The sequence below is a fragment of the Pangasianodon hypophthalmus genome, chromosome 18 (assembly GCF_027358585.1).
Source record: "Pangasianodon hypophthalmus isolate fPanHyp1 chromosome 18, fPanHyp1.pri, whole genome shotgun sequence".
Lineage (NCBI taxonomy): Eukaryota > Metazoa > Chordata > Actinopteri > Siluriformes > Pangasiidae > Pangasianodon > Pangasianodon hypophthalmus.
The window spans coordinates 18,135,317-18,160,555 of NC_069727.1; the positions used below are offsets into that span (position 1 = coordinate 18,135,317).

The 25,239-nt window shown below is 41.1% G+C and overlaps 1 protein-coding gene across 13 annotated transcripts in view; it reads left to right on the forward strand.

Annotated features, from left to right (window-relative positions):
* Nucleotides 1-22,091, forward strand: part of grip1 (glutamate receptor interacting protein 1) — a 274,798-nt gene extending 252,707 nt beyond the window's left edge. For 5 of the 13 annotated variants that reach the window (XM_053241697.1, XM_053241701.1, XM_053241696.1 and 2 more), the window contains 12 exons: nt 65-134; nt 3,660-3,805; nt 6,237-6,441; nt 6,705-6,844; nt 7,999-8,178; nt 12,532-12,697; nt 14,320-14,358; nt 14,664-14,775; nt 14,972-15,016; nt 16,442-16,675; nt 16,778-16,924; nt 19,268-22,091. In XM_053241697.1, coding sequence (XP_053097672.1) covers nt 65-134; nt 3,660-3,805; nt 6,237-6,441; nt 6,705-6,844; nt 7,999-8,178; nt 12,532-12,697; nt 14,320-14,358; nt 14,664-14,775; nt 14,972-15,016; nt 16,442-16,675; nt 16,778-16,924; nt 19,268-19,522 — 1,739 coding nt within the window. In that variant the 3' untranslated portion in view covers nt 19,523-22,091. The remainder of the gene's footprint in view (nt 1-64; nt 135-3,659; nt 3,806-6,236; nt 6,442-6,704; nt 6,845-7,998; nt 8,179-12,531; nt 12,698-14,319; nt 14,359-14,663; nt 14,776-14,971; nt 15,017-16,441; nt 16,676-16,777; nt 16,925-19,267) is intronic. The other 8 variants (XM_053241698.1, XM_053241700.1, XM_053241699.1 and 5 more) reach the window with 8 other exon arrangements.
* The last annotated feature ends 3,148 nt before the right edge of the window (nt 22,092-25,239 follow it).

Sequence of the window (25,239 nt, forward strand, 5' to 3'; positions counted from 1 at the left end):
CACTGGGTTTCTTGCCTGGTTTGTTCACAGTTCTTTGTTTTTTTCCTTCTTTCTTTTTTTTCAGCCCCATCTAACAGGAAGCCAGGTGATTCTCTCATCATCTCCGACATCAAGAAGGGCAGCGTGGCACACAGGTAACACTTTTAATCTCAGACTTCATTGCTGTGTGTGATCACAATAAAAGCAGCTCTATTTAAATGATACAGGGGCTTCCGAGTGGTGCAACAGAAAAGCATTCTCACTATCATCCAGAAATCGAGAGTTCAGATCCAGAGTCCAAGCTGGCTGGCTTCACATCTTGGCGGAAGCACATGATAGCCTTTATTTTTTTAAGTTATGCCACATGGTGATTTCAGTAGTCTTGTATTGCACTGCACTGAATTTGTACATGCAAATTAACTTTATATGTTATTATAATATATTATGCATCTAGTTAACTCCTTGAAGCCATGGTTTGTTATTCAGTTATTCATCTTAAAGCATATTATTATCTTAAAGCATATTATTTTATATTTTAATTCATAGTGACTACTATGAATTATTCAGTAAGTGAAACTAGCAGCGGTGGTAGTCACTGTCCCGGTGTGTGGTGGTGAAACAGGAGAAACAGGAGCTCAGTTAACGGACAAAGCTCTCAGCTCAATCTACAGGTCTCTACTGGTCATTCAACATCCCTTTTCTTCAGTTAAGTTTCTACTTGCAAGGACAAATGAGGTTCCTCTGCAGGATTGCTGGTCTTTCTCTTCTTGATGAGCTCAGTGATTTGGTAGAACCTCAGAGTAGACCCACTGCTCCTCCTAATTGAGAGCCAGTTGAGGTGGTTAGACATCCCGTGGTCAGCTCCTGCTAGAGCTCCTCCCAGCAGGCATGTCCCACTGGACGTGGAGCCTGGAGCTGACCCAGGACTTGCTCAAGAGATTATATGTCACAGTTGGCTTGGAAAAGTCTGGGAATCCCCCAAGAGAAGCTGCAGTCTGTGGCTGGGGATAGAGAAGTTTGACCTCTCAGCCTGCTGCCACCGTGACCCCCACCAGGAAAAGCCTAAAATGAATGAATGAAAGAAAGTCTGGACCTAGCAACTGGTCCTGAGAGTTTAAGGGGTTACGTTACAGCTACAGTTCACACCACTGTCATCATTAAATATGTTAAAGTCATACCACCTGCTTTCAGAACCTGCAGTAATCCACTCACCTCACCACCACGCGTACCACCAGTGTGATTTACATCAACGTCTCAGACTCCTGCATTACACACCGTCACCTGAGGAACTCATTCTCATCATTCTCGTTCTACAGACTGATACGGAGGCACACATCCCTCACGCTGAGCTACACAAATGAGCACACTGAGCCATGATAGTGTTATATGTTTAGCTCCAGTCAGATCTGTGCTGATTTGCAGTGTCAGAGAGAGTGAGAGAGAGTGTGTGTGTGTGTGTGTGTGTGTGTGTGTGTGTGTGTGTGTGTGTGGTTGTGTGTGTGCAGAAGCGGACCAGGGCACCGAGGGAGCGAGATTTGATTGTATAGAGCTTTGCAGGGTGATTTAATTAAAGGCACTAAAGCAGAAAACGGAGCATCAAGTGCTGGGTTACGTCCAAGGACTCATTCACAGTTCACAGAGGGGTTATCCAACATGCAAATGTTGATTAAAAACACATGATGCAAGTCAGCGAGCGTTAAACATGAGGAAGGTTTACTTCTCTGCTGAGCTGTTCCATTTGTGAATCCTTTTTTAATTTCTCTACATGTAGCAAAGATGCTCTAACTTGCCAGACTGTTACATAATTTCACATGTGTTTGCCTGATAATCATGTGCTAACAAGGGCAAACTGGGTTAGACACCATGTGCAAGGAGCAAGATTATTTAATGTGACAGAAACCCTGCTGCCATGATTATGTGGCCTTCGGCTTTGTCTCTGCTGAATACACACCTCATTTCTGTGCCACTTGAATCGTGCTCTCGTGGAGCTTGATAGAGCAATTGAGAGATCATTAGGATCTGTTTAAATGCAGGCATTATTACAGTTCAGCCGCAGTATGATGTGAATATGGGGAAGTGTTAGTAACCTGGCTGGTAATAATGGAATATCTTTGACTTATTGTGTGCTCTAAAATCTGCCTCAGTGCCACAGACTCTGGCAGTGTGTACCATGGCCAGTCCTCTGAATAATGAATGTGTTCTCTCTCTGAAAGTCTGCTCTCTTGAAAAATGTGTGTGTGTGTTTCAGTGTGTGTGGGGGCAAGAATGTGTGAATAAAGGAATGTAGTACTGCAACGACACGGAAAGGTGTTCCACATGGAATTTTCAGCAGCATACATGTGATGTGTGCTGTCTGTACATGATTATTATTATTATTATTATTATTATTATTATTATTATTTTAAGTGTTGCAGCTCCAGCACTCTTAGCACCCCTACTTCCCACATCCTTGTAATACTATATAGAAATACTCTTTAAAAATGCCAAATATCAGTGTCTGTGTAGGTTTGTGTAAGTGAAAAATGCTGAACCTGTTGCTGCAATCAAAATCTGAACCTGTTGCTACAATCAAAATCAAGTACTTGTATAGATTGTGGTTATTTTTTATGCATTACTTGAATGCCTCTTTTACACTGATCTAGTTTATTAATGTGTAATCTACTGAGTCGTAATAGGGCTGTCAAATTCCTTTACCTCAAAGCAATATCTTAATAAATTTATACTATAATAAAGATGAATGAATTTTGAATTATTTTTATTTATTTAGCTTGACTGTATATTCATTAGACATCTTGAGAGACAGGAAAAATCTGATTCCAACGCAGACTGAATTCCAAATGGCTTCCTATTCAGTATATATGGTCATTTCACAGGGTATAACAGAAAGGCATTACATATGGCACTGTATGCCCCAAAAATGCTATTTGAGATGCAGCCACAGAATATGAGTCCTGTAACTGCCTGTTGGAAGTCAACAAATGTTTCCCTGTGAGTTTTTTTCCTTTTTTCTTTTTTTAACTGGAAGACATGAAATGTGTGACAATAAAGTATGCCATAAATGACATGCAATAATTCAAACACATTTTCTATGCCCATCATCCAAAAAGTATTGGTCATGGAGCCAAAAAGTTTAGGAAATGTGTTTTTCCGGTTTATGACTAGATGAGACGAGTTTAGATGAGTATATTTCTGCAGTGCAGGTTTATTTACAACGTTTGATGCATAAATCCAGAAATACATTCCAAAGCTGATAATCCAAACCAGCAGAGAGAATCCAAAAGCCAAGGTTAAACAACCACGAAACTACAGCCAGGAACAAACATGAAACTAAAGGAAAACGGTCAGTTTTTTTCCCCAAATAGTTTCACAGTATAGTTAAGACTGTGTAACTATAGAGTTCATTTTTCATAAAAGTAGGTTAAAAAATAAAAATAAAAAGTTTGTTTTGAAAGAGCAAATTTTGCTTTTTCCAAAATATGCAGCTTTTTTTTTTTGAAACGTTAAAACATTAAAAATTTTGTTACTTAAAGTTAGCAATAGATGTAGAGACATCTTTGTTACTCCTGTAAAAACAAAAGTGGGTGGAAGGTCACCAAGATAATAAAACACGTATGTGTGTATGAGCATTTTCAACATAATATACAGCTCTGAAAGGTGTACATTCCTATCCTCTTGTCCAGGACAGGGACTCTGGAGTTGGGGGACAAGCTCTTGGCCATCGACAACATCCGCCTGGACAATTGCTCCATGGAAGACGCTGTCCAGATCCTGCAGCAGTGTGAGGAACTGGTCAAGCTCAAAATCCGTAAAGATGAGGACAACTCAGGTACCCCTGGGCCTTGTAACAGACACTCAAGGCAATACTTCTTGGATTAGGGGCGATGGTATATTCTCAGAACGCGAACATTTGCAAATACAGTAATATGAAGTAAGATTAGAAACAGTGCTGGGTGATGGGGCACGAAGGATGAAAGAAAGTCCCTGATGAAGAACAGGAGCAGTGATACTTTGATGGCTGTCATTCTGGTGCTTGCTTTTTGCAGATGTACACAGACAGGCATCCCCACTGTGTGTGTGTTTGTGTGTGTGTGTGTTTTCAGGTCCAGTGTGTCTTAGTCTTTGCACACAATGTCTGCAGAAGGCTACAAGCCTCCACCACATTCTTCTCTAATCTCTAACACTATTAACATTGTGCACGTAGAGGAAAATGAGTTTAATCAGCCCAATTAAATGCTCACTGGCTTCAATTAACCAGTAAAACTCTCCAGAGTCTTTTTTTTGGCTCAGCGTGCGATGGTGTAGGTCACTATAGGCTTCTGTTCTGTAGTCAGTCTCTATACAGCATTTATTCTCATGCCATGTAATCAAATGAATAATTTCTGCTTATTAATATTGGCTTGGCTGGATAAAGAAGGATAGAGATTAATTAAAAGCAAGAGCTGGTTAATCTGAATCATTAACATGAAGTTTTGGCTTGCTTTAAGACAAGGTTAAGATTTTAAGCTAATATGTGGATTATGACATATGATGAATAGGTAGTCAGGTCTTTTTAACAGGGCTCTAGGAGTTCCCTATAAGTTTTGTTTTTGAGATACAGGAAAAGGACACATGACACAAGGTCATTTATATTAAAAAAAAAGAAAGAAAAAAGCAATAAAGCTCCTAATACACTGTCTTGAAGGACTAAGTAATGGCATGTCCAATTTATGAGCTTTACTAGTAATATAAGATTTCACCATTTAATGGCTACTTTGCTAAAAGATGTTAGTTTTTGCAACAAATATGATGCTTTAGGGTGTCATTAGCCTTTTGGAGATCTAGCATGACTGCATCTCTTAAAAAAAAAAAAAAAAGGTCACATAAATGCAACAAGGTAGTTTCAGAAACACAGACTCTTCTGAATCCTGACTGTAACTGGGAGATATTTTCTTTTCAGCACGCATCTTTAAAATAGAATAATAGAGAAATGGGGAACCAGGTTTCCTCATTTCCTTCCTGTAACTGGGGTAATGAATCATTAATAATCACCAGTATGACATTTGAGTGCTGTCTTGTAACTCTTGATTAATATGAAGAGGGTCATCAGGGGGACTGTTTTCTGTTCATCACTCCATAAACAGAATGAGATTCCTGTTGAGCCAGACTTTGCTAACACAGTAATTGAGTATGTACTTCCCTGTATCATGGAGAGAACACACACACACACACACACACACACACACACACACACCCTGCTGCATTTTTTCAGTTTAGCAGTGGAGTTGGACTCTAGAGGTGCTATGAGATTTCCCTTCTTCATTAGTATGGCTGAGAGGCTGCAGGATAAAATGATTGGCCCAGGGGGAGTCTGTAAGCTCTCTCTCTCTCTCTCTCTCTCTCTCTCTCTCCCTCTCCCTCTCCCTCTTTCTCTCTCCTTCTCTCTCTCTCCTTCCTGTTCAATCTGGATGTGTCCAAATTCACAGGTTGGCAATTTGTGACCTTTCCGTTTGACAGAAAGTGTTCTGTGTGCTTGTGAGCTCCTGTGGAGGATGGAGGACAGTCTCTTCTTACTTTCTGCCTCCTCTTTCTCTCAAATCATGTTTCAGACTTTGCAATTTTTGCCTGAAAGCTAAGCATTAGGGATTATTATATAGCCCTGTTAGTGCTAGAACCTAACTGCTTGCTAAATGCATGGGAAAAGACCATAGGCTTTTAGGATAAGTTCTAATTTTCTATATTTAATAATATTTCACTTTGTGAGAATCACTCAGCACTGTTGCTCATCAGAAGGGTTTTAGTGTTCAGTAATGACTGTGCCTGTCTTTGACATTTCTGGGCCTTGAGGAAAATGTATGGTTCAACATGCTGCCTTGTACATGCATTTCCTTTTTCCTTGTGTCTGCATTCTGTCAGGATACATAATTATGCCTGCAGTTGATTACAGGTACATTGCTAGTCTTTTGAAGCTAGTGATGGGCGTCCTTGTATATTCCTATTAGATTCCCTCACATTTTGTCTTTTGACTCCACCATACATTTTAAGGCAGCCCTTTCCAAATTTTATATCCTACATTTTCCAGATCTTTCTTTCGATTGCCCTTTTCTTTTTTCCCCTTTCCATTTTTCATCCACAACCTCTGGATCCCTTTTGAATTCTGTCCATTTCCCTGCCTATCAACCCCAAACCTGCTCTTCCTCCCTCCCTCCCTCTCTCTCTTTCACTCTCTCTGTCCGGTGTTGTGAGGGCTGTCTTCGTTCTGCTCTCTGCCCCTCTGTGAGGTGTCCTGCGTCTAGGCCGTGTTGATATGGACGCCCGTGTGCTGTTGGCCTGTGTTGCAGACGAGCAGGAGAGCTCTGGTGCCATCATCTACACTGTGGAGCTGAAGCGCTACGGGGGCCCGCTGGGCATCACCATCTCAGGCACCGAGGAGCCCTTCGACCCCATAATCATCTCCAGCCTCACCAAGGGCGGCCTGGCTGAGAGGTACTGCTGCTTAACACCCCTTACTCTACCCCACAACACCCACTGTTTTAACTGTGTTCACTCTCAGACATATTGTACAGTCAGCGATTTGATATTAAAATATATATCCAAAAGCTGCCACTGGACATCTAAAGGATATTTGGATACTCCAAATCGTAGAGAGGAGAACATCAATGTAAAGATTGAAACTCTATCCATTGGTGCTCTGAATATGTTCACTGAAAATATAGAAATGTTGATCAAATTGTTTTTGCGGTGTCTAGGACCGGGGCGATCCATGTTGGGGATCGTATCCTGGCCATTAACAGTAACAGCCTGAAGGGGAAGCCGCTGAGTGAAGCTATCCACCTGCTTCAGATGGCTGGAGAGTCTGTTACTCTGAAGATCAAGAAACAGGGAGAATGTGAGTAGTGGATCGATCACACCGAGTGTACATACACTGCATTCCTTCTCTCTCACACACACATTTTAAATTTTCTTACTCTGTATACATGACATTCGTTTGCACATTATATGTGACATTCTATTATTTTGAGTCACTTTTACACAACAGTATTTTGCCATACAGTAGAAAGCCTCAGCTTTTTGTTTGATAGCAATCTTGCCTTTGTACTTCAAGTATAATATCACAAGAAAGAGGCCTGTTGAAAAGCTGTGGTCTGCCTTGAATAGAGAAGTCCACATGCACAAATCTAAGAATATAAAGAAGCTTCAAATGCTTCAGAATCCCTCGACAAGTGTCTCCAACATTATAAGACAGTCCACGGAGGCTCTGTGATGTTATTCTCTTTAGGGGAGGCTTCACTATATATTTATTATGAGTTGCTGATCATTCTGAAGGTAGTGTTTTGCAAAAAAAATGTTCTAGTTATGCATTTAGGTTTGAAAAAAAAAAATATATATATATTGTTAAAATAAAACAGAATGTTTAAGAGTAAAAACCACCCAGTGCATGGGTTATTTATTTTATCTTAAATTTCTGCTCATTTTTCATAAGGGGGGCCAATAATTCTGAAGTTGAGTAAATCCTTTTTTTGTTTTCTTCTTAAGTATTAGTCTGCATCTTAACGTGCACACATACGTGGAAACCTTCATCCCATGAGTGAAACTCTGCTATTTGAGCAATATTGAGTGTTTTATTTCTGTTAAAATTTGCAATAAAGAAGGAGGGTTATGAGGAGAAAATAATGAGTTTTTATCGTTTGAATTTCATAATAATGCTGCTACAATATGAAGCTGAGGCTCTTGATCCAAAACCAATAAACCTTAAAACAGAACAGTTTTTGACATAAAATCTGTTTTTTTTTTTTTTTGTTTTTAAAAGCCAATGTCCTATTCTGACTTCTAGTTCAAAATGTTAGATTGAGTCACATATGGCTCAGAGTGTGTCCATGAGTCACTGGATGAACACTGATTTGTGGCTCTGGAAAAAATAAAATGCCTTTTACCATTTTCTATTTACAATGAGTTCAGCACCCCTAGGCTCAGTGTTTGCTTTATTGTGTGTGTGTGTGTGTGTGTGTGTGTGTGTGTGTGTGTGTGTGTGTGTATACACAGTGGCAAGTCCTAAGCAGCCGTCAGTGACTGGGCGTCTGGGTGAACTGAGTGATGCGGAGGATGAGAATCTGCAGAAGTCAGGGAAGCTGTCAGACATCTACTCCACCACCATCCCCAGTGTGGACAGTGCCGTTGAATCCTGGGACGGCTCGGCTATCGATGCCTCCTTCAGCCCTCAGGGTGGGTGTGGGTGTGTCTGTGGGTGTGTCTTTGGGTGTGGAGTGTATGTTGGAAACAGAGGCTTCGTATTTTCTGTGTGTCAGGAATCCACAATTCATTTCTTACCACGCGTTCACGTATGCAGTGTTTAGTCGGCTTGAATCAAACCCTGGTGGGTTTTTCCTCTTTGGTGTGGTTTGTTTGGGCAGCAATCACATGTGACCCTGGTCTGGGAACGTGAGTGAGGTGGTCTCGGTTCGCTTTCAGGTGAACTCTAGCATGGCTCGATTACAATGAGAAAGTGATTTTACCCTGAATCGACTTGACTGCATGAAATCAACCAAACATGATGTGTATTATTGGTTGCAGGCATCATTTTTCTGTAGATGATGATTTCTCTGTAGAGCCAAATGGCAGAGCTGCAGTAATGCACTGTATTCTGGATATTTGTATTGACGAACAAAAAAGAGAAAATATATAGAGTGGATGCAGTAAACTAAATTTTTTTTAGCTCAGTTGATTTTTGTGACTTCTGTGTGCACTTAGCAAAGGTTTGTTTACGTTTTCGTCTCCATTTTTATAAGGATCCTTTTCACCTGTCCACGCCCTAAGACAGTTTTTTTGATTTGTTTGTTTTTGGTTCGTTCAATTATGTGCAGTATGAAACTAAACCAACTCAATTAGCAAACAAGCTAAAAGTATCAGTCTTTCTCTAATGCAGACTCTGCACATGGACTAATGGGCATGAAAGCATCCTTAGACTAGGTTTCTTTTTCTCAAAGGAAACTGCAGCATGTGTTGTTTCTGTAATTTAAAAACTGCAGTAGCACTGTAAGCACTGACAAGGCTTCCCCTTCTCCTTTAACCTCCCTCACCTCTGTATTAAAAGTATTTATGGCCTGTAAGTGTTCTTTTAAAGGGTCAGAGCTAAGTAGCTCTGCTTGCCGGCTGAGGGCGGAGATCATTTTTCAGGCCAGAAGTATGTAAAAACAAAGGCTGAGACGAAGCCATGAAAACAAAACCACCTCTAAGCTTTAATACTAATTCGAATAGAAGGCTTTTGTCAGTTCTAAGAAAGAATGATCAGATATCTTTTGGTCTAGCTCCCTTGGTTGAATTAAAGAAGGTTATGTTTTTCTGCAGTAGAGCAAGGTCAGAACTTAGCTCATTATTTTGATAAAATTGAGTCATCAGTGTGAATCTCAGTAGACTTCTTAATGGAGTCTGTGCAGCCTGTGCCATCTCGCAGTGATATCTCAGCCCTGTAGTGCACGGCCACTTCACTTTAGGTTTGCATGCTGAATAATTCTTTCCTTGGATCACTAGTAAATTTAAAGATGTACTAAATCATCACATACTCTGTTAATATAGTTTCCTTTTATTAGCTACTTCTTCCCCTCTGTCTTTCTGGGTGTAAGTTTATATAGCTAAGTGCTAAATGACTGCTACTGTGCGTACGAATACACAGACCTGTTAGCAGAACTCATACCAGCAACGGATATGATTCGCCCCTTTTTTCTGACACGCAGTGGCCTCCTGGTCAATTCTAATCATTTGTCTCAAACAGAAAGGCAAGAATATGGAGAACATGTTCATATTGTATTAACTGATAAGGCAGGAATTATTACGCCCACAGAGGGAACTGTATTTATGCTCTACTAAACACTGTAAGGCAGGCGAGTAATGATTGCTGTTACATGTATAATTTAATAACGCATAAAGCTCTTATCGCTAATTAGTTTCAGGGTCCATATTTAGACTCATCACTGACAATAAATACTGCAGTCATCAGATCTGATTTGAATAGATTACTTGGGATGTATTCATTTACCAAATCCATTAGTTTAGTGCATATTATTTGATTCAGGGAAAAAGTATTACTTTAAACTACACAGAGGGAAAATAATGGCCAACCCAGTCTAATTTGTTCTGGGACATTGTTAAACATTATCAGTGCTGCTGCTTGAGCAGGTCTACTACAATACAATTGCCTTCTCATTGGTATCCATGAGCCGTTAAGGCCAGAACCTGTCACGCTCGCTCCACCTCCCACAGAGGGCTTAACCTTCCTCTTAATGATCGAGTGTCGCTTTCAATCAATTCTCACTTAGAGAGATCATAAATCTCATTTTGTCCTGCTGACATACACCTCCTCAAGGCTGACCTCTCCCTCTCACTCTCTCTGTCTCCTGAAAAAATGAGAGTCTATTTCTTTAGTTTAGAAGTTTCAAACAGCACGTTCCCCTTCGTGCAGCACTTATAGCCCTCTCTGCTCTGTGCAGATGTGTAAATCTCAGATATAGATGTTTATACAGGTACTAAAAACTAAGGAAGCATTGACGCCATTTCTTCAGGCTGAATACAAATATGAGTACATGGGTTTTTTTGGTACTTGTCAAAACTGATACTGATAACAATAAGTAACGTACGCATCATGGAACATTTTATTTAGCTTTGTTTATGTTGGCTGCCGCCGTGTGCTGCTAGCAATGAATGAACTCCTCATGCTGAATTTTATGTTTACAGAGATTAAACAGTATCTTTAGTAGTGCGCACGAGGGGTGGCATGAATTGCACCTTGGTTTGCAAGCAAAGTGAGCAAGTGAACAGAAAGGAAGTGTGCATGTCTGAGTACTCAGTGCTCGCAGAACTCACTTCACTGGTTCACGCTCGGAAATACCTTTGCGTTCACGCAATTCATGACACCATGCTGTCATTTTTAATGACCACGCTTATTGATACTGCTCTGCGCACACATGTTGGCCACACACTGTTCACACTGTCTGTTAAAGATACTGTTTAAATGCCATAAGATGTTTTATCAAGTTACTTGTATTGTAAGAAGATGCTGTAGTTGTCTGTTTTGCATTGCTTTGATGATTAATTGTGAAGTACGTCATGTTCTCTGTTCATTAGTGCAGCAGAATGCACTAAGCCCATGTGACTTAGCATCACATGGTATCGGATGTTGGTATCAGAGCATCTTTTATGAGCACAAGTAAATAAGCATGGTCATTCCTGCTGAAAACGCATATAAGCACCAGGGCTATGCCTGGTAAAAATGTGTGAAAGCTATAGGAGAGGGAAGTTAGGTGTGCAAATTACATTTACAAATTACATTTAGTCACTTAGTAGACACTCATGTCCAGATTGAGTTACAAAATATGCAAACCGTTGAAGGCGCAGTAACAGAAAGACAATTACAAACTTAAGGCCATAAATAATATTACAATAAACTAAAACCCAAGAAGTAATACAAAAGACAGCTAAAGTTGTGAGTGAAGAGAAAAGTAGGTGTTCTTGGGTGAAAGAAGAGTCAGGAGACACACAAACAGGATCAACACATACACAATCATTGTCTGATGCTGCAGTCCTAAACACACACTTCCAAACACACACTCCCATGCAAAGTTCAGGCACTGAAGCAGCAAGGTCTTGCATTAGGAGGATGTTTAGACCTCAGAGGAGGGACTGCCATGCAACCTGAAGACCTAAGTTGCAGGTAGGTCTGAACTAGGGTGCGTAAATGTGGAGCTCTTTGAAGCCTAAAATCCCAAGATAAATGGAAGCCCGTGGTATAATCTTAGTAGTGGGGTCACATGACAGAACTTTTGGAGGTTATAAACCAGAAAGAGAGGAGCATTCAGAATGCTGTAATCTAGAAATAGCTAGGGTTTGCCCAAGATCTTGAGCAGATATTGTAGTCCAAAAAGGTTGTATTCTTCAAAGAAATAGTGGTTGGTGTGATGTGATCAAAGAAGTAAAGTGTGTCATCTAAAATTACACTTAAAAGATTCTTTCTCATTCATGTGTGCCGGATAGACTGTGAGGATGTTGATGGTGATTGACGGCTTCAGCAGTATCTGTGTTCAGTTTTGTCATAGTTGATTTCCGGATCTTTCATCAAGGAAGAGATGTGAGAAAGCCAGTCGGATGTCTTAGGAGTAACTTGAGAGGTGGATGGAGGAAAGGAGAAGTAAAGAGCTATGCATCGCGATCACTGAGAGCAGTGGATTAGTATAAAGACTGATATACATCATTTTATATTTGAATGGGACCCTGGAGAAGAGTCACAGGTCAAAACCCAGAAATATACTAGAAACAAGGACGTGGAAAATTGCGAACAAGGAAAATGGAAAATAAGGCTTGGCACTGAACAGGATATGATATGAACAGGACCAAAACAAAAACTAAAACACATGGTGTTGTTGGATCCATGACACACAGTGTGGAGCTCAAGGCTGTAACAGTGATAATCTCATGAATACTGATGCATTGTTCTCTGTTCTGCCTTCTTGGGAATTCAGTATACAATCCCCAAGTCATGGGCTAGTCCAGTCTACACATTAACGTGTGTGTGTGTGTGTGTTCCAGCCCCAACAGGCTTCCAAGCATCGGGCTACAGTTTCCACAGCCACGAGTGGAGGAACGCCAAAGTGAGTCGTGGCAGCGTATCTCCAGGCAGCAGCCGTCAGAAGAGCACCATCCTGCAGGACCTGGGCCTCAGTGATGATGAATGGGACAAACCCACTGCTAGCGGGTACTTAGCACTAACACACCTACACACACAGTACACTTTACTCTGAGCAAAGGAACAATTTAGAACCTGAATCTAATGTTCACACTTCATTTGCCTTGTATGTTTACTTTTTGGTAATTTAATCAGGTGCAGCCACCGCATTGGGCAGTTGGTAGGTACAAAATGACTAACTGTGTGCCACCCGTCAGTGGAGAGGGACTACTATAGGACCACCAGTGACCAGATATTCAACAAAAAAACAGCACTGCATTGCTGCTGTGTCAGATACACTCATACCATCACCACACACACTACCATGCCATCATCACATCAGTGTCACTGCTGTATTGAGAATGATGCACTACCTAAGTAATACCTGCTCAGTGGTGGTCCCTGATGGAGGGGGAAGAGGAGGGTATAACTAATAGCAACTGCTAGGCTACAGTCAGTAATTGTGTACCTACCATGTGCACCTATATGGTAGATTTACCTGATAAAAGGACCAGTGAATGTAGGTACTGGCAACTGAGTGTACATTGTAATATTGTGATTTGTAAAATGAGAGCTTAGGTAACATGTTTTGACTAAAAAGGTATCACTCATGATCGTTTACTAACCCAACTGTTTTAAAGCATTAACACAACAAGTGGCATCTACATGAAAAGACTTCCTTATAGAACTAATTTGCTCCTATTGGTAGTATATTTGCACTCCATTGATCTAAATGAGTGGTTAGTGGTCATTAATGATGGTTCAGTATAATTAACCATCATAACTATGTAGTTATAACATAACTATGAGTATGATGCAGTATGCCTCTTAAGTGTAATGTCATTACGTGAGAAGATTACAGTTGGTCTTGGTATGTTGTTCTTTGTGTAATTTTCTTAGACATCCCTTTGAGAGGATCTAATATTTCTCAGAAATTTTATAGAATACAGTATGAAGTATAAAGTATAACATATGATCGATGATTTGTTCATTAATTTCTGCTGGAAATCATTAATTTCATATTTTTACTAGAATTTTTACACTTTATACCATATTTACTAGAAATGACTCAGGACAGGACAGAGAGAAGTGACCTCATGATGTGTCATTATCACTTTTTTTACGTACGCATCCTTGTAAAGCAAATGTTAATGAGGTTAACATCCTCAGTGGTGTTTTTGTCACTTCTATAAAGGCACAGAGAGAGTCTAAATCTGACTTTTATGGAGCATGATAAACTATGTAGGGTTAAGTGTAGTCCCACAGACATTCGATTTAGTAATTCAGATATTTGGTATTAAACTTGCATATATTTTAAATGAAAGAAATTTCACAGGATGTATACTTTACAATTCAAGTCTATTCGAAAAGCGTGAAACGCTCATCAAAAGCTCTTCAGGTTAATAGTGGTAAATGCAACCATTTTCAGTATTCAACTGTAAAACCTCTTCTATAGGCTTCATCTGAAAAGAAATCTTTACCAATGAATATCATTTTCTAAAGGCTCTTTTAAAATAATAATGATAGCTCCTGTTTTGTGGAGAGACACAAAGCTTCTGAGCTACAATGGCTGCTTGATCTGGGCAGGAGACTGCTTTTATTGTTTCACATGACCATGTTGATTGAAGCGTCTCTCCGTTACCTGTCTGCAGAGCCGCCACGCTGCCCACTGGCCTTATCTCAGACAGCAGGTGAGGCTCAGTGCCATGTGCCCCATTTTCCAAACCCAGCGTGGCCCCTCACCCCATGCCCCCAAGCCACGCGGCCCTTCGTGGGTATCACAGCCTGGCATCGCGTCACCATCTCTGTGTCCAGCCACACCGGACAGTGTGTCCCATTTCTCTTCTTCTTTTCTGAGCCACACCTCCACCACCAGTGCCTGCACAGCCCCATTGGTCGTGTTCTGTGCTCATACCCGTGGTGCCTGCCTGCTCATTGGCTGCCGTAGTAGCAGCATGGGCGGAGTGTTGAAACCTACTTTGTTTGTCATTGCCAGGTTCACCGTGGGTCACGATGGCACAGAGCCGGATCAGGAAGAGAACTTTTGGTCTCAGGCGCTAGAGGACCTGGAGACGTGCGGCCAGTCTGGGATACTCCGCGAACTTGAGGTAACACAACACCAGCACTTAATCATACAACCAAAATTCATTTCATCCCCTAACTGTGACCATTCCCAGTTTTTAACATACCCATGCACTTCTTACAGCGTCCCACCCTTCCTCCATACACCCCCTCCCCAACCCCAGTCTACAGACGCACACTGTCATGCCTTTGGTTTTGTGTAACTGCTCCTTCTCTTTCCAGGACAAGCCAAACAGGCTTCTGACTAAGAGAAACCTGGCCGTCTTGGTACCCCCTTTCCTTTTTTGGGCTTCCTCTCTGCTTGTAGCACTGGCATCCTGGAGCTCTCCCTGTGCTGTGTGGCTCAGAGTCTCACGCTTGCTTAAGGCTGGGGGAGGGAGGGTCCGGAGGGAGGGGGAGGGTCCATAACACACAACCATTACAAACCATTACAGTCCTGGGGGTGCATTCAAAAGATATGAACAACTAAGAAGTAATGAAGAACTTTCATACAAGTCTAACTGATAGAAACTCTTCCATCAACCAGTAGATTATGCAGTTTTTTTATTCAGTCAGCCACTTAGTGATATTAAATGGATCCTTCACTTCGGTCTCGCATTACATTGAATCAACATTCTCTATGATTAATTCTTACTGAAGTAGAGATGCATCTCACTTTAGATCTAATTTCACAGGTATTTTGAAGCCACATTCAGCTTGTCACAGAAAGGGAAGGCTGATTTTTACATAGTGTTAGCTACATGCTGCAGTGCTCTGTAAAAAAGAGTTATTAGATCAAACAGAATGTACCCTTGGGCACAAATCTGACTTGATTAAGTGTATGCCTTTTGTTAGTATTGCTATTGTATATCATTATATTATGTAAGCAAGAGCAAAAAAAAAAAAAAAAAACAACCTAAAAATCAGCTTACAAGGATAAAAACATCATGTCATCTGAAGTGAACAAATTCTGTTTTTGTGTAAATATGCATGACTAGTTGTTTGTTGACTGTTTCGATAAAAAAAATGCATCACCTTGGTGAGATGGAGAGCTCAGTCTTGTGCTGACATCCATCATTAACCAGGACTCCCCTATCAGAACAGTTTGGGTGACAATCACTCAGAACTGTCCAATGATGCAGGTCTGGAGAAATGGGCATGTGGGCTCGTGCAAAGCATGATGGGAGAGCCCCCTGCAAGGCTTTTTTATTTTTGACTTTCAGTCTTGTTTAACCATACATCCTTTAACCAGGCTTTGTCAAATGCCACCACCAAACATTGTGATGCCCAAAATCCATCTGAGTTGTAAACTGTGTGTGTGTGTGTGATTAGTTAATGCCATGGCTTTCCATGGTGGAACTCTTCGAGATTGTACTATGTGTTTGTCTTCAGTCAGCTATGATGCATGATAGCAAGAGTGTTCGTGCATTGATATAGTGATGAATGATTTCACTGAAGCAAGCCGATGGTTTCTAATTGTTTTTGCAACTGTATTTATGTGTCTAACCATCTCTTTTGTCAAAAGAGAGCTAGAATCATCAGCAGCCCACTACTGAGTGTTTGTGTAATAACATTTACTAAAATTGAAATTGTGTAGAATCAGTAGAGGGTGCAGTGTATATTCAAGGAGCACTGTGTTCCTTGTAGCTTTCAGCATCTGCATCGAATCTCACTATGCTACTCTTTCTGTACTCCCCATCCACTGCGCTATAGGCCACCATAATGTCTGGCAGTACAATGAGTCTGAACCATGACCCGGCGCCTGCACGGTGCCAACTGGGCAGGCAGGCCAGCTTCCAGGAACGTGGTAGCAACAGGTCACAGTATAACCAGGGCAACCGTAGCAACACACTTCCCAGCGACAGTGGACGCAAAGCCTTCGCCATGAGGAAGATGCAGCAAGAGATCAAGGACATCGTGTCCCCAAACCCTGTGGAGCTACACAAGGTAGTCACATCTATTAATACGATTAACAGCACACTTGCTTATACCTCAGAGGTCACAAAGCTTTCTACTGCATTGCAAGTTCGTTCTTTCTATCTACCGCAGGTGAGTCTGAGTAAAGAGTCAGACATGGAGGACTTTGGCTTCAGTGTGTCTGATGGGCTCCTGGAGAAGGGGGTCTATGTCAATAACATTCGCCCAGGTGGGCCTGCTGAGGTGGCGGGGCTCAAATCCTTCGACAGGCTGTTACAGGTAGGCTGTCACACTACACTGTCCACTGAAGGTGTTAAAGATCCAGTGGTTGTCACTGTAGGTCAGTCCAGACATCCAAGGCATGGACACTAATAATGATTCTTCACCGAACAGCAAGGCTCAGTAACAAAATCTGAACGCAGGACTACGTGTATCCTGGTGAGTGTGTGCCTGTTTCCCATCGCATACTCTCACAAGCCAGACTTCTAGCACCAGACTTTCTTTCACAAAAAGAGACATTTGACTGACATTAGAGATGACCAACAACAGATGTTTTCCCGGAGCCTGTCAGCAAACACATGAGATCATCTTGTTTACTCCCACTAACTGCTTCAAACAGAACTCTATAATAACTTTTACAGGCAGTGCTCTGGATGTTTTTTAACCCCTCCACTATATACTTTTGTTCTCCCACTGGAAATCAGTCTATCAAAATGTGTATAGAGCTGTCATTCAGATTACAAGCTTGAAGATTCTGAAGCTTGTGGCCAGGAAAGTGTACAAAAGATATCAGATGCTCCGTATAGCATGGGCAGAGCGGCTGAGGCTTGAGACTGTCCATCACGTAATGCTGACACACCAACACACAGTAAAGTGTACCAATACTTAACACTCTTCTGTATGTTTGCTAAGGATTATCTTGTTGCTGAATCTTAAACTGCATTCTACACTATGCATGTAGGACACTAAGTACTGTGTACATGACCATTATGTTATACTCTCGGTAGAACACAAACAAAGTGAATAGGACGTCATTTGGTATTGGCCCTAAGTATAACTTAGCAGATTTTACATGGCTCAGGGGTGAGAAATGTAAAAATTAATTGTAATGTTGCCTCTTAAGTAGACCAGATAAAGGACAGATTGGCAGTCACTACACTGCTACTGATGGTATTGTATTTTTGCTGGTAGAGAAATGCCTCCAGCCAGAAATATTAATCAGGACGAGTCTGTGATAAATGAGTTTGACCAGTCGAGTGTCTGCACTATTTTTAGCTCCATCCGTATGCCCCAACTTGGTTCGGCTCGGATCACATTCAGCCCAAATTCAGCACGAGTGCTTCAGGTGTGGTGTGTGGCGGTGGAAATGGTGACATTTGCCAAGCCGAGCCTCACCCTCCAGGTTGAAAAGCACTGTCAGTGTTATGCCTCTCATGGCTTGGTGATATTAATCTATAATCTGATTGAATTCCAAACATGTTTAAACACCATTATTAGACAGAAAACATTTCAAAGAGCAAGAGCTTGTTTAGACAATGTAAGAATAGAAAGCAAAGGAAGTGATGCAGTGGGCTGCTGAACAATGGATCTTTCTCATGTTAGCTGAAACACCAAAGGTCTCATTAGCATAGTGTTCTGATTTACCTTTTATGTGAAAAAACTGAGTGAAATACAATCGAGGCTATTGAATTTGAACACTTTCTCCATCAGCAGCCTCCAGAAATGTGTAAATGTTATTATTTGTTTTATAAATGTAACTGTAATTCATACTCGAGCAGTTTGAATAGGTCATTTTTATGCATACACCTTCAGCACATTCTTTGTGCGTAATAAAATCATTTTCAGTCAAATAGAGCACAGTGTGGACATCATACACTACAAAGTCTCACTACGCAGGAATGTAGAAAACAGTACCGATAAGGCAATGCTAATAACAGTGGTACTGGTCAGCTAATCCTAATTATCTCCAATGTTTCTCCATCGACTGCAAATCCATGACCAAATCTGGCTGGACTTCTTCTGCAGTTGCATCAGTTTGATGGGTTTCATTGCCATTTGAATGGATGCATGCTAACATGGCTAGTTAATGTTTGTTTACCTACTTTCTGAACCTCCTGGCTGGTGCTCTCAACACAGATATAGTGATGGCCTGCATGTAAAATGAGTACCTGTGTACATCAAGGCCAGATAATGAGCGGCCACCACTTGTGCTTATAGCTATTGACATGATTTGGCTTTCCAGAAGACCTGGTGTTTTGCTGTCACAATGAAATTGCCCCACCCATTAGAAATCTAAATGTGATTGGTTGATCCTAATGTCATTAGATATAAGACCTTCTATCCAACTTCTGTAAGGTCACTTGTCTGTATCTGCAAAGATGGTAGGTAGTAAAAATCCTAACTGAATAATTTTTCTTTGGCGTTTCACAAATTTATCCCTTTTATTTCCTAAACTTAATAATGACTTAGACTTAGCCTTTAGATACAACAAAATAAAAATGAACAAATATGTAGCCAGGTCATTTTTAATATCCAGAAATCCTTAATTCTTAATCCTTAGCATGTCCTTGTTAGTTCTTGATCTGCAGGTGTTTGATACAGCGAGTATTCTTCCTGTTACAGATCAACCATGTCCGAACTAGAGACTTTGACTGCTGCTTGGTGGTTCCTCTGATCGCAGAATCGGGGAACAAGCTGGACCTGGTGATCAGCCGAAACCCGGCGTCAGCCTCAACCTCGCCCTCAGAACTTAACCAGCTTCCCGGTGAGGAGCCTGTGAGCTGGTCTGACCCAGCCGAGCCCCTCCCACAGGAGACGGCACAACAGAACTCCAGGCTGGCGGGGTCAGAGGGCAGAGACCCCAACAAGACCTTATAGCAGAACCCCATCCCACCCTCCCCAGCACAGGCTCAAGTGCTCCTCATGGTGCTAAGTGAACTCCTCCCGACATACACCACCCCCCTGCTGGAGTGAGCTGGAGCTCTTCTGGCGTATAGCACACCCAGTCTCTTCCCTGAGCCACAGCATGAGCCACACACACACTGAGAGGGGTCCTCTCCACACCTGCTGCCTGTGTGTTTACTCCTGTGAAAATGACACTGGTGATTACGGAGGGAGAACGTACTGACCTCTGAGAAAATGATATGAAAATCAAAAACTGAACCAGTGCCATCCCTCGTTTTTATTGCCAATAAACGTTTTAACGGGGAAAAAAATTAAGCAAAAGAAGCGAAGGGAATCTTTAAGACGTTTACACATGATTATGGACTGGCCGCTGTGCGTGTGGGTGTGCACGTACCTGTGTGTGTGTGTGTGTGTGCGTGTGTGTGTGTGTTTGCGTAAACAGGACTCCCTCCTGTGAGTCTCGGCCAGAGCAATCTCCACATTCTGTATTCTGTTTGTTCTAACCTCAGCTGTTCTCCGTGTCTCCTCCACCCCTCCTCTTGCACCTTTCTTTTGTATGTGTGAGTATGTATAGTGGATCCCCCCGTAATTCCTCACAAGTGATGCCACGTGATGTCTCACTCAGCAGGAAAAAGCGTTCAGCACGAGCTCAGCAACATGATCCTGATTTTCCCAAAAATGGTAAAATGCTAGTCAGCCCCGGTGGGTTGGGTGGCACAATGCATGACACCTTTTGTGAACTATTTTTTAATTTTAGAAGTGTGACTGTACAGAAAAAACACTCAAAAAAGAACAAAACGTCAATAACAAGGTCATCATTTGATTCCTGGGTTAAATCTATCCAAATGTTTGAACTTTAGTGTCATACTGAATTATGATCATTTCACCGTGATGTTAAAGAGGCAGTGCTTGCCTTAGGCACGTTAACTTAGAACTGGACAGAAGTCTATTTTTATAAGTTAAGGTAAATGGTTTAAACATGAGCAATGAGCAATGTGTGAAGCCTGAGTGATGGAAAAGATGCATTAAGCAATCAGCTTGCCTTACTATTCTTTGATGATTAGGAAGGCATTTTGGTAAAGATGATGTATTTTGGGTTCAGAGTCTTTGTTACATGTGTGGTGCAGGCAGAAAGTAAACCCCCCCCAGGCTTTGTGTCACTTTTTGGAAATGTCTGTTGCTAGCACAAAGCAGAGAGACCAAATATTTAGTCCAGAGTGTCCCAAACCCGTCTCCTCTCAAGCCTGTTCCGGATGATGGAGAGCGAGTGCTGCTGAGAACAGTCCCACATCAGCCAGACCCATTACAAGGTAACACAGTGTGTCAGCATAAATACTGAAATCTTCATTCCAAACATGGGTTTTCAACTGTTTGGAAAATCTTTTTAACCAACACTCTAATAAATTTAAAAAAAAAAAAAAAAAAAAGGAAGCATGAAGTTGAGAGACGCGAGCAGCCCGAAAACAACTTCTAGTCTATAGTCCTCCCTTGTTTAAGTGAATATGAACTTATACTAATCTACTGTATGTGGTACTGGTATGGTTTTGTATGTTTAATGTGTTTTTTTTTTCAGAGGGCATTAGCCCAAAGGGTGTACAAACTATTTGTAAAGAGAAATAAAAAAAAATGACAGTGGCACTTGAGTGTTAAATCATGTGAGAATGAATGAATGAATGAAACATTCATTCAGTGAAACATTTCATACATACATATATATATATATATAAAAAGCTGTAGCTCTATTCAGAAAAATAAACACAATAGAAAAGGTAAAACTACTGCTTATGGCAGCACATACTTCATCTGTGTGTGTGTGTGTGTGTGTGTGTGTGCGCGTGTGTGAACTGTGGCTTGTCTGTGCTCACACACTCTTGACTACTCACTATTTAAAATGGCACATGAGCAGCCCGATCTAATTCCTGATCATACCCTCATCGGGGTGACGCTCACCTGGCATTTCTTTACAGAGACTTTTTGATTCTGGAGTGACTGTGTTCTGTTCCTTCAGGTACGGGTTCATTCCCTGATCTCATGCACTGGATTTGAGATCTTCTGTTGTTGTTTTTGACATCATTTTGACATGTCACATATGAAATTTTTTGCCTGTCATGGTCAGGTTTTTCCTGTAAGCATTGTGACGTCCAGTACTCGGCTTTTCCATGACAGTTCTACCACTGCGTTACTGCAAACAATGTGTAGTGACATGCACATGTATTTTGTTAATGCCTATTTTTTTTTTCTCCATTTTAATGTTCTTTTTGTGTAATCGTTTTATGTGGATTTAAGCACTGCCAATTAAAATAGTGGGTATCCATTTTCACTGTATGATGAATTAATGACTCAATTTCACTGTTAGGTCCCTGAAATATTGTATTTTTATTTCTAATGGACAGGCATTATGAGCTGTAAAGTATTTTTGTACAAATTTAATACTTTGTTAGCATGATATTTATCGTCTATGTATAACTTTGGGGATTCCTACAGCTGTAAACCTTTATATGGCCAACAAAAAGAGAAACAATAAAAAGATATTGAGAGTGGACTTAGGCTGCTGAAGTGTTCTGTTTTTCTGAGTGACACTCTGTTGCATTTTTCAACACACATGAAAGAGTTTTTCTCCGATTTTACTCTTACAGAAATGTCCTGCAGGAATTGAGGCCCTTGTGAAAGGATTGTGCAGGTGTTACAGAATCTCACCGGTTACAATCCAGATGTGTATCTGCAGGATTCTGACAGGAGTCCTGCAAGAATTGCCTTCACAATTTTTAATTGCGAAACCCGGTGGGATGTTTTTGTAATAAAGGAGAAAGTTTTTTTGTTTTGTTCTAAGTTCTGCCACAACTGCCTTGTTAATAGCCCACAGATTACGCTCAGAAGCCATTCCCGCAAGCCAGACCTCTAGCTTTCACTGTTTCAAACAAAACCCTTGAATAACTAATGTTGTATGACAGGGGCCCATGTTTTTTTCAGTGACTATATTGTGCTTCGAAAAGCTCATTTTGTCAGTGTTGACAGGTTTTCTGTTGAAAACCAGCAGATGGAAGAGTGGACAGCCAATCAGATTGCCACCTTCAAGATCCTGAAGGTTGTGGCCAGAAAAGTATGAGAGGTTGAGACTGATTGCAATTTTATGCCTGTCTTAGATGGCGTCATTACTATGAATTAAGCTGAAGGAGTCAAATAAGTCTTGACCAGGTGTGAAACTGGAGCTGCTGCACATTTGTGTGGAAGTGTGATCAAAGCAGAACACCAGGCTGACCCTGTGGGTAATGTTGCCACCACACAGCTCCAGGGTCCCTGGTTCAATCCTGAGCTCAGGTTACTGTGTTTCTGGAGTTTTGTCCGGGTTCTCTGGTTTTCTCATGCCAGTAGGTGGACTGGCTGCACTAAATTACCCCTAGATGTAAAGGAATGTGTGAATGTGTGTGTGTGGAGTCCCATTTACAGGGTGTGTCTCCACCTGACACCAGGGGTTCCTGGGATAGGCCATAGATTTACCTTTACCAGGATAAAGTGGTTACTGAAGATGATGATGTGTAATCAAATCTATGACAATGAAAAGCACCTGCTGTCCTTAGTATTTTGTGCCCCCTGGTGGACATTCACAGCCCTCAGCCTTTAAAAGCTGTGAAAATGAGGCAACAAGACATAAAAGGTCAGAGTCATAGAAATGGAAATGCGATAAGAACAGCATGACCAGACTTGGGTTATAATAAGGGCTTGCTGGGGCTGAAGCTCTAGGGTCTGAGCTCGGAGGGAGCTCCTGGTTGGCTCTTGTTGGTGAAAGTTTCAAGAAGTAGCCTAGTTATAGCTCAAGAAAGTGGGAAAACAAACAAACAAAGACCCACATGGTGTCTACACTGATCTGCTTTCCATACATAACGAGATTTTAATCATTTCAAGCAACCTGCAATATATTTTTCCAAATGTGAATATAGCACTACCTCACCTGTTACCAATGCATCAGGAGAGCACTCCTTTTCTAAACTGCCTTTAATAAAAAAATTTTTTTAAATGCCTGCAGTCTGCTAGTGGACGAGAGAGATTGAGCCAGCTGACACGCATGTCCCTGGAATGTGTACTGGTTAGAGATATGGATTATCAAAGATTTCGCCTCTCATAAAGCCTCTGTGCTCTAAAGCACACGTGTCAGATTCAAGGCTTCCTGCAAGAACAGCCTGGCTGCCTCGTTTCATTTAGCCTGCAGAAACAGATGGAGTACATTACTACTGAACATTTTCACACTATCTAGCATTCACAGCAGATCCGCACCTGCAGCGAACGCCCATCTTCAGCACACACCACTGTTCATCTCACAGCACTGAAACTTGGGTTAAAATCAACCTATCTGCTGCGCCTGATCCGAGTCAGACCCAATGATTTAGAAATGCATTGAGTGTTGGCAGGGTCCATGAATACGTTTCAAGAGGGATGAAGAAGTATACTAAATAAAATCACCATGTGCTCTGTACAGTTCAGCTGAGAAGTGTGACATGCTCGATTTTGAGTGGATGCCACACAGCAGTAGGAGCAGTGATGGCACCAATTTACTGTGTTATCATTCAGTTCATGGGCTATTGTCAACTAATTTTAATCAAATAAAACGTTAGTAATAGTAGATATCACATTTATTTGATGGGCGATTAAATATAGACTCATAATGATGACTTTATAGATGTTTTATGAACATCATCACAGCACAGCTACTGTGCAAAACAATGTTATACATACAGCTGAATAGTTTCTGTTAGACATTTTCCTATAAACGTCATATTATAGGCTTACTGTAGTTTCAGAGTCTAGGTTATTGGTTTTAAATGGTAGAATAGATAATAATGTGTGAGCACTCCAGCTCCTAACACTTATGCACACACACAGCACCAGGACATAGCTCATACGTCACATATGACATATTTGCACATGCACTGGACACTTTAGTGTATACACGTATGTACATATGTGTATAGATATGTGTGATAACTTATGATCTACATCATTTTCACCCTCATCAAACCGTTCAGTGAGCCCATGTGCCCTGTGAATGGGGCGGAGTCAGACTAGAAAAGACCACTCCCATCAGGACAGAAATGTTTCATCATAGGATACAGGCAGTGGCTTGTACCCCTGTACAAGCTTTACGTTTCGGCCCTAGGCATGTTGCCTTTCCAGATAAAGTATCTGAACGTGTATAATACTACACACTCATTTTTTCATGTACAGTCAGATAGCCCTGTTATGGCCAGTAGTATTGTCTACATCTGATTAGCATCAACTAACTCTATCAGAGCAAAGCAGAAAACAAGCATAGCTACTAAGTCATATGTGACATAAGTCTACTAACTAAATCTACTAACACAACTTTGTGCTGTTTGTTTTTCTCTCTCATCTATCTTTGTTTTTAGGTTTCATTTTTACATTTAGAATCAAAAGGCATTCAGATACTGTCGTCTGCTGCACTGCTGAAAACCAATAACTTCAAATGAGCAAAGTAATTAAACTGACCATTCTGAATCACATGATCAATTTAGGCTCGGCCTATTGGATATAACCCGACCTCCCAGACAGGTACACAATGGAAAACCATGGATTACCTTTGAAATTACACATTTACACACACACACACACAAAAAAAAAAACACTAACACAAAAATAACACAACATTTCATAAAGGGAAATAGTCACTTGAAAGT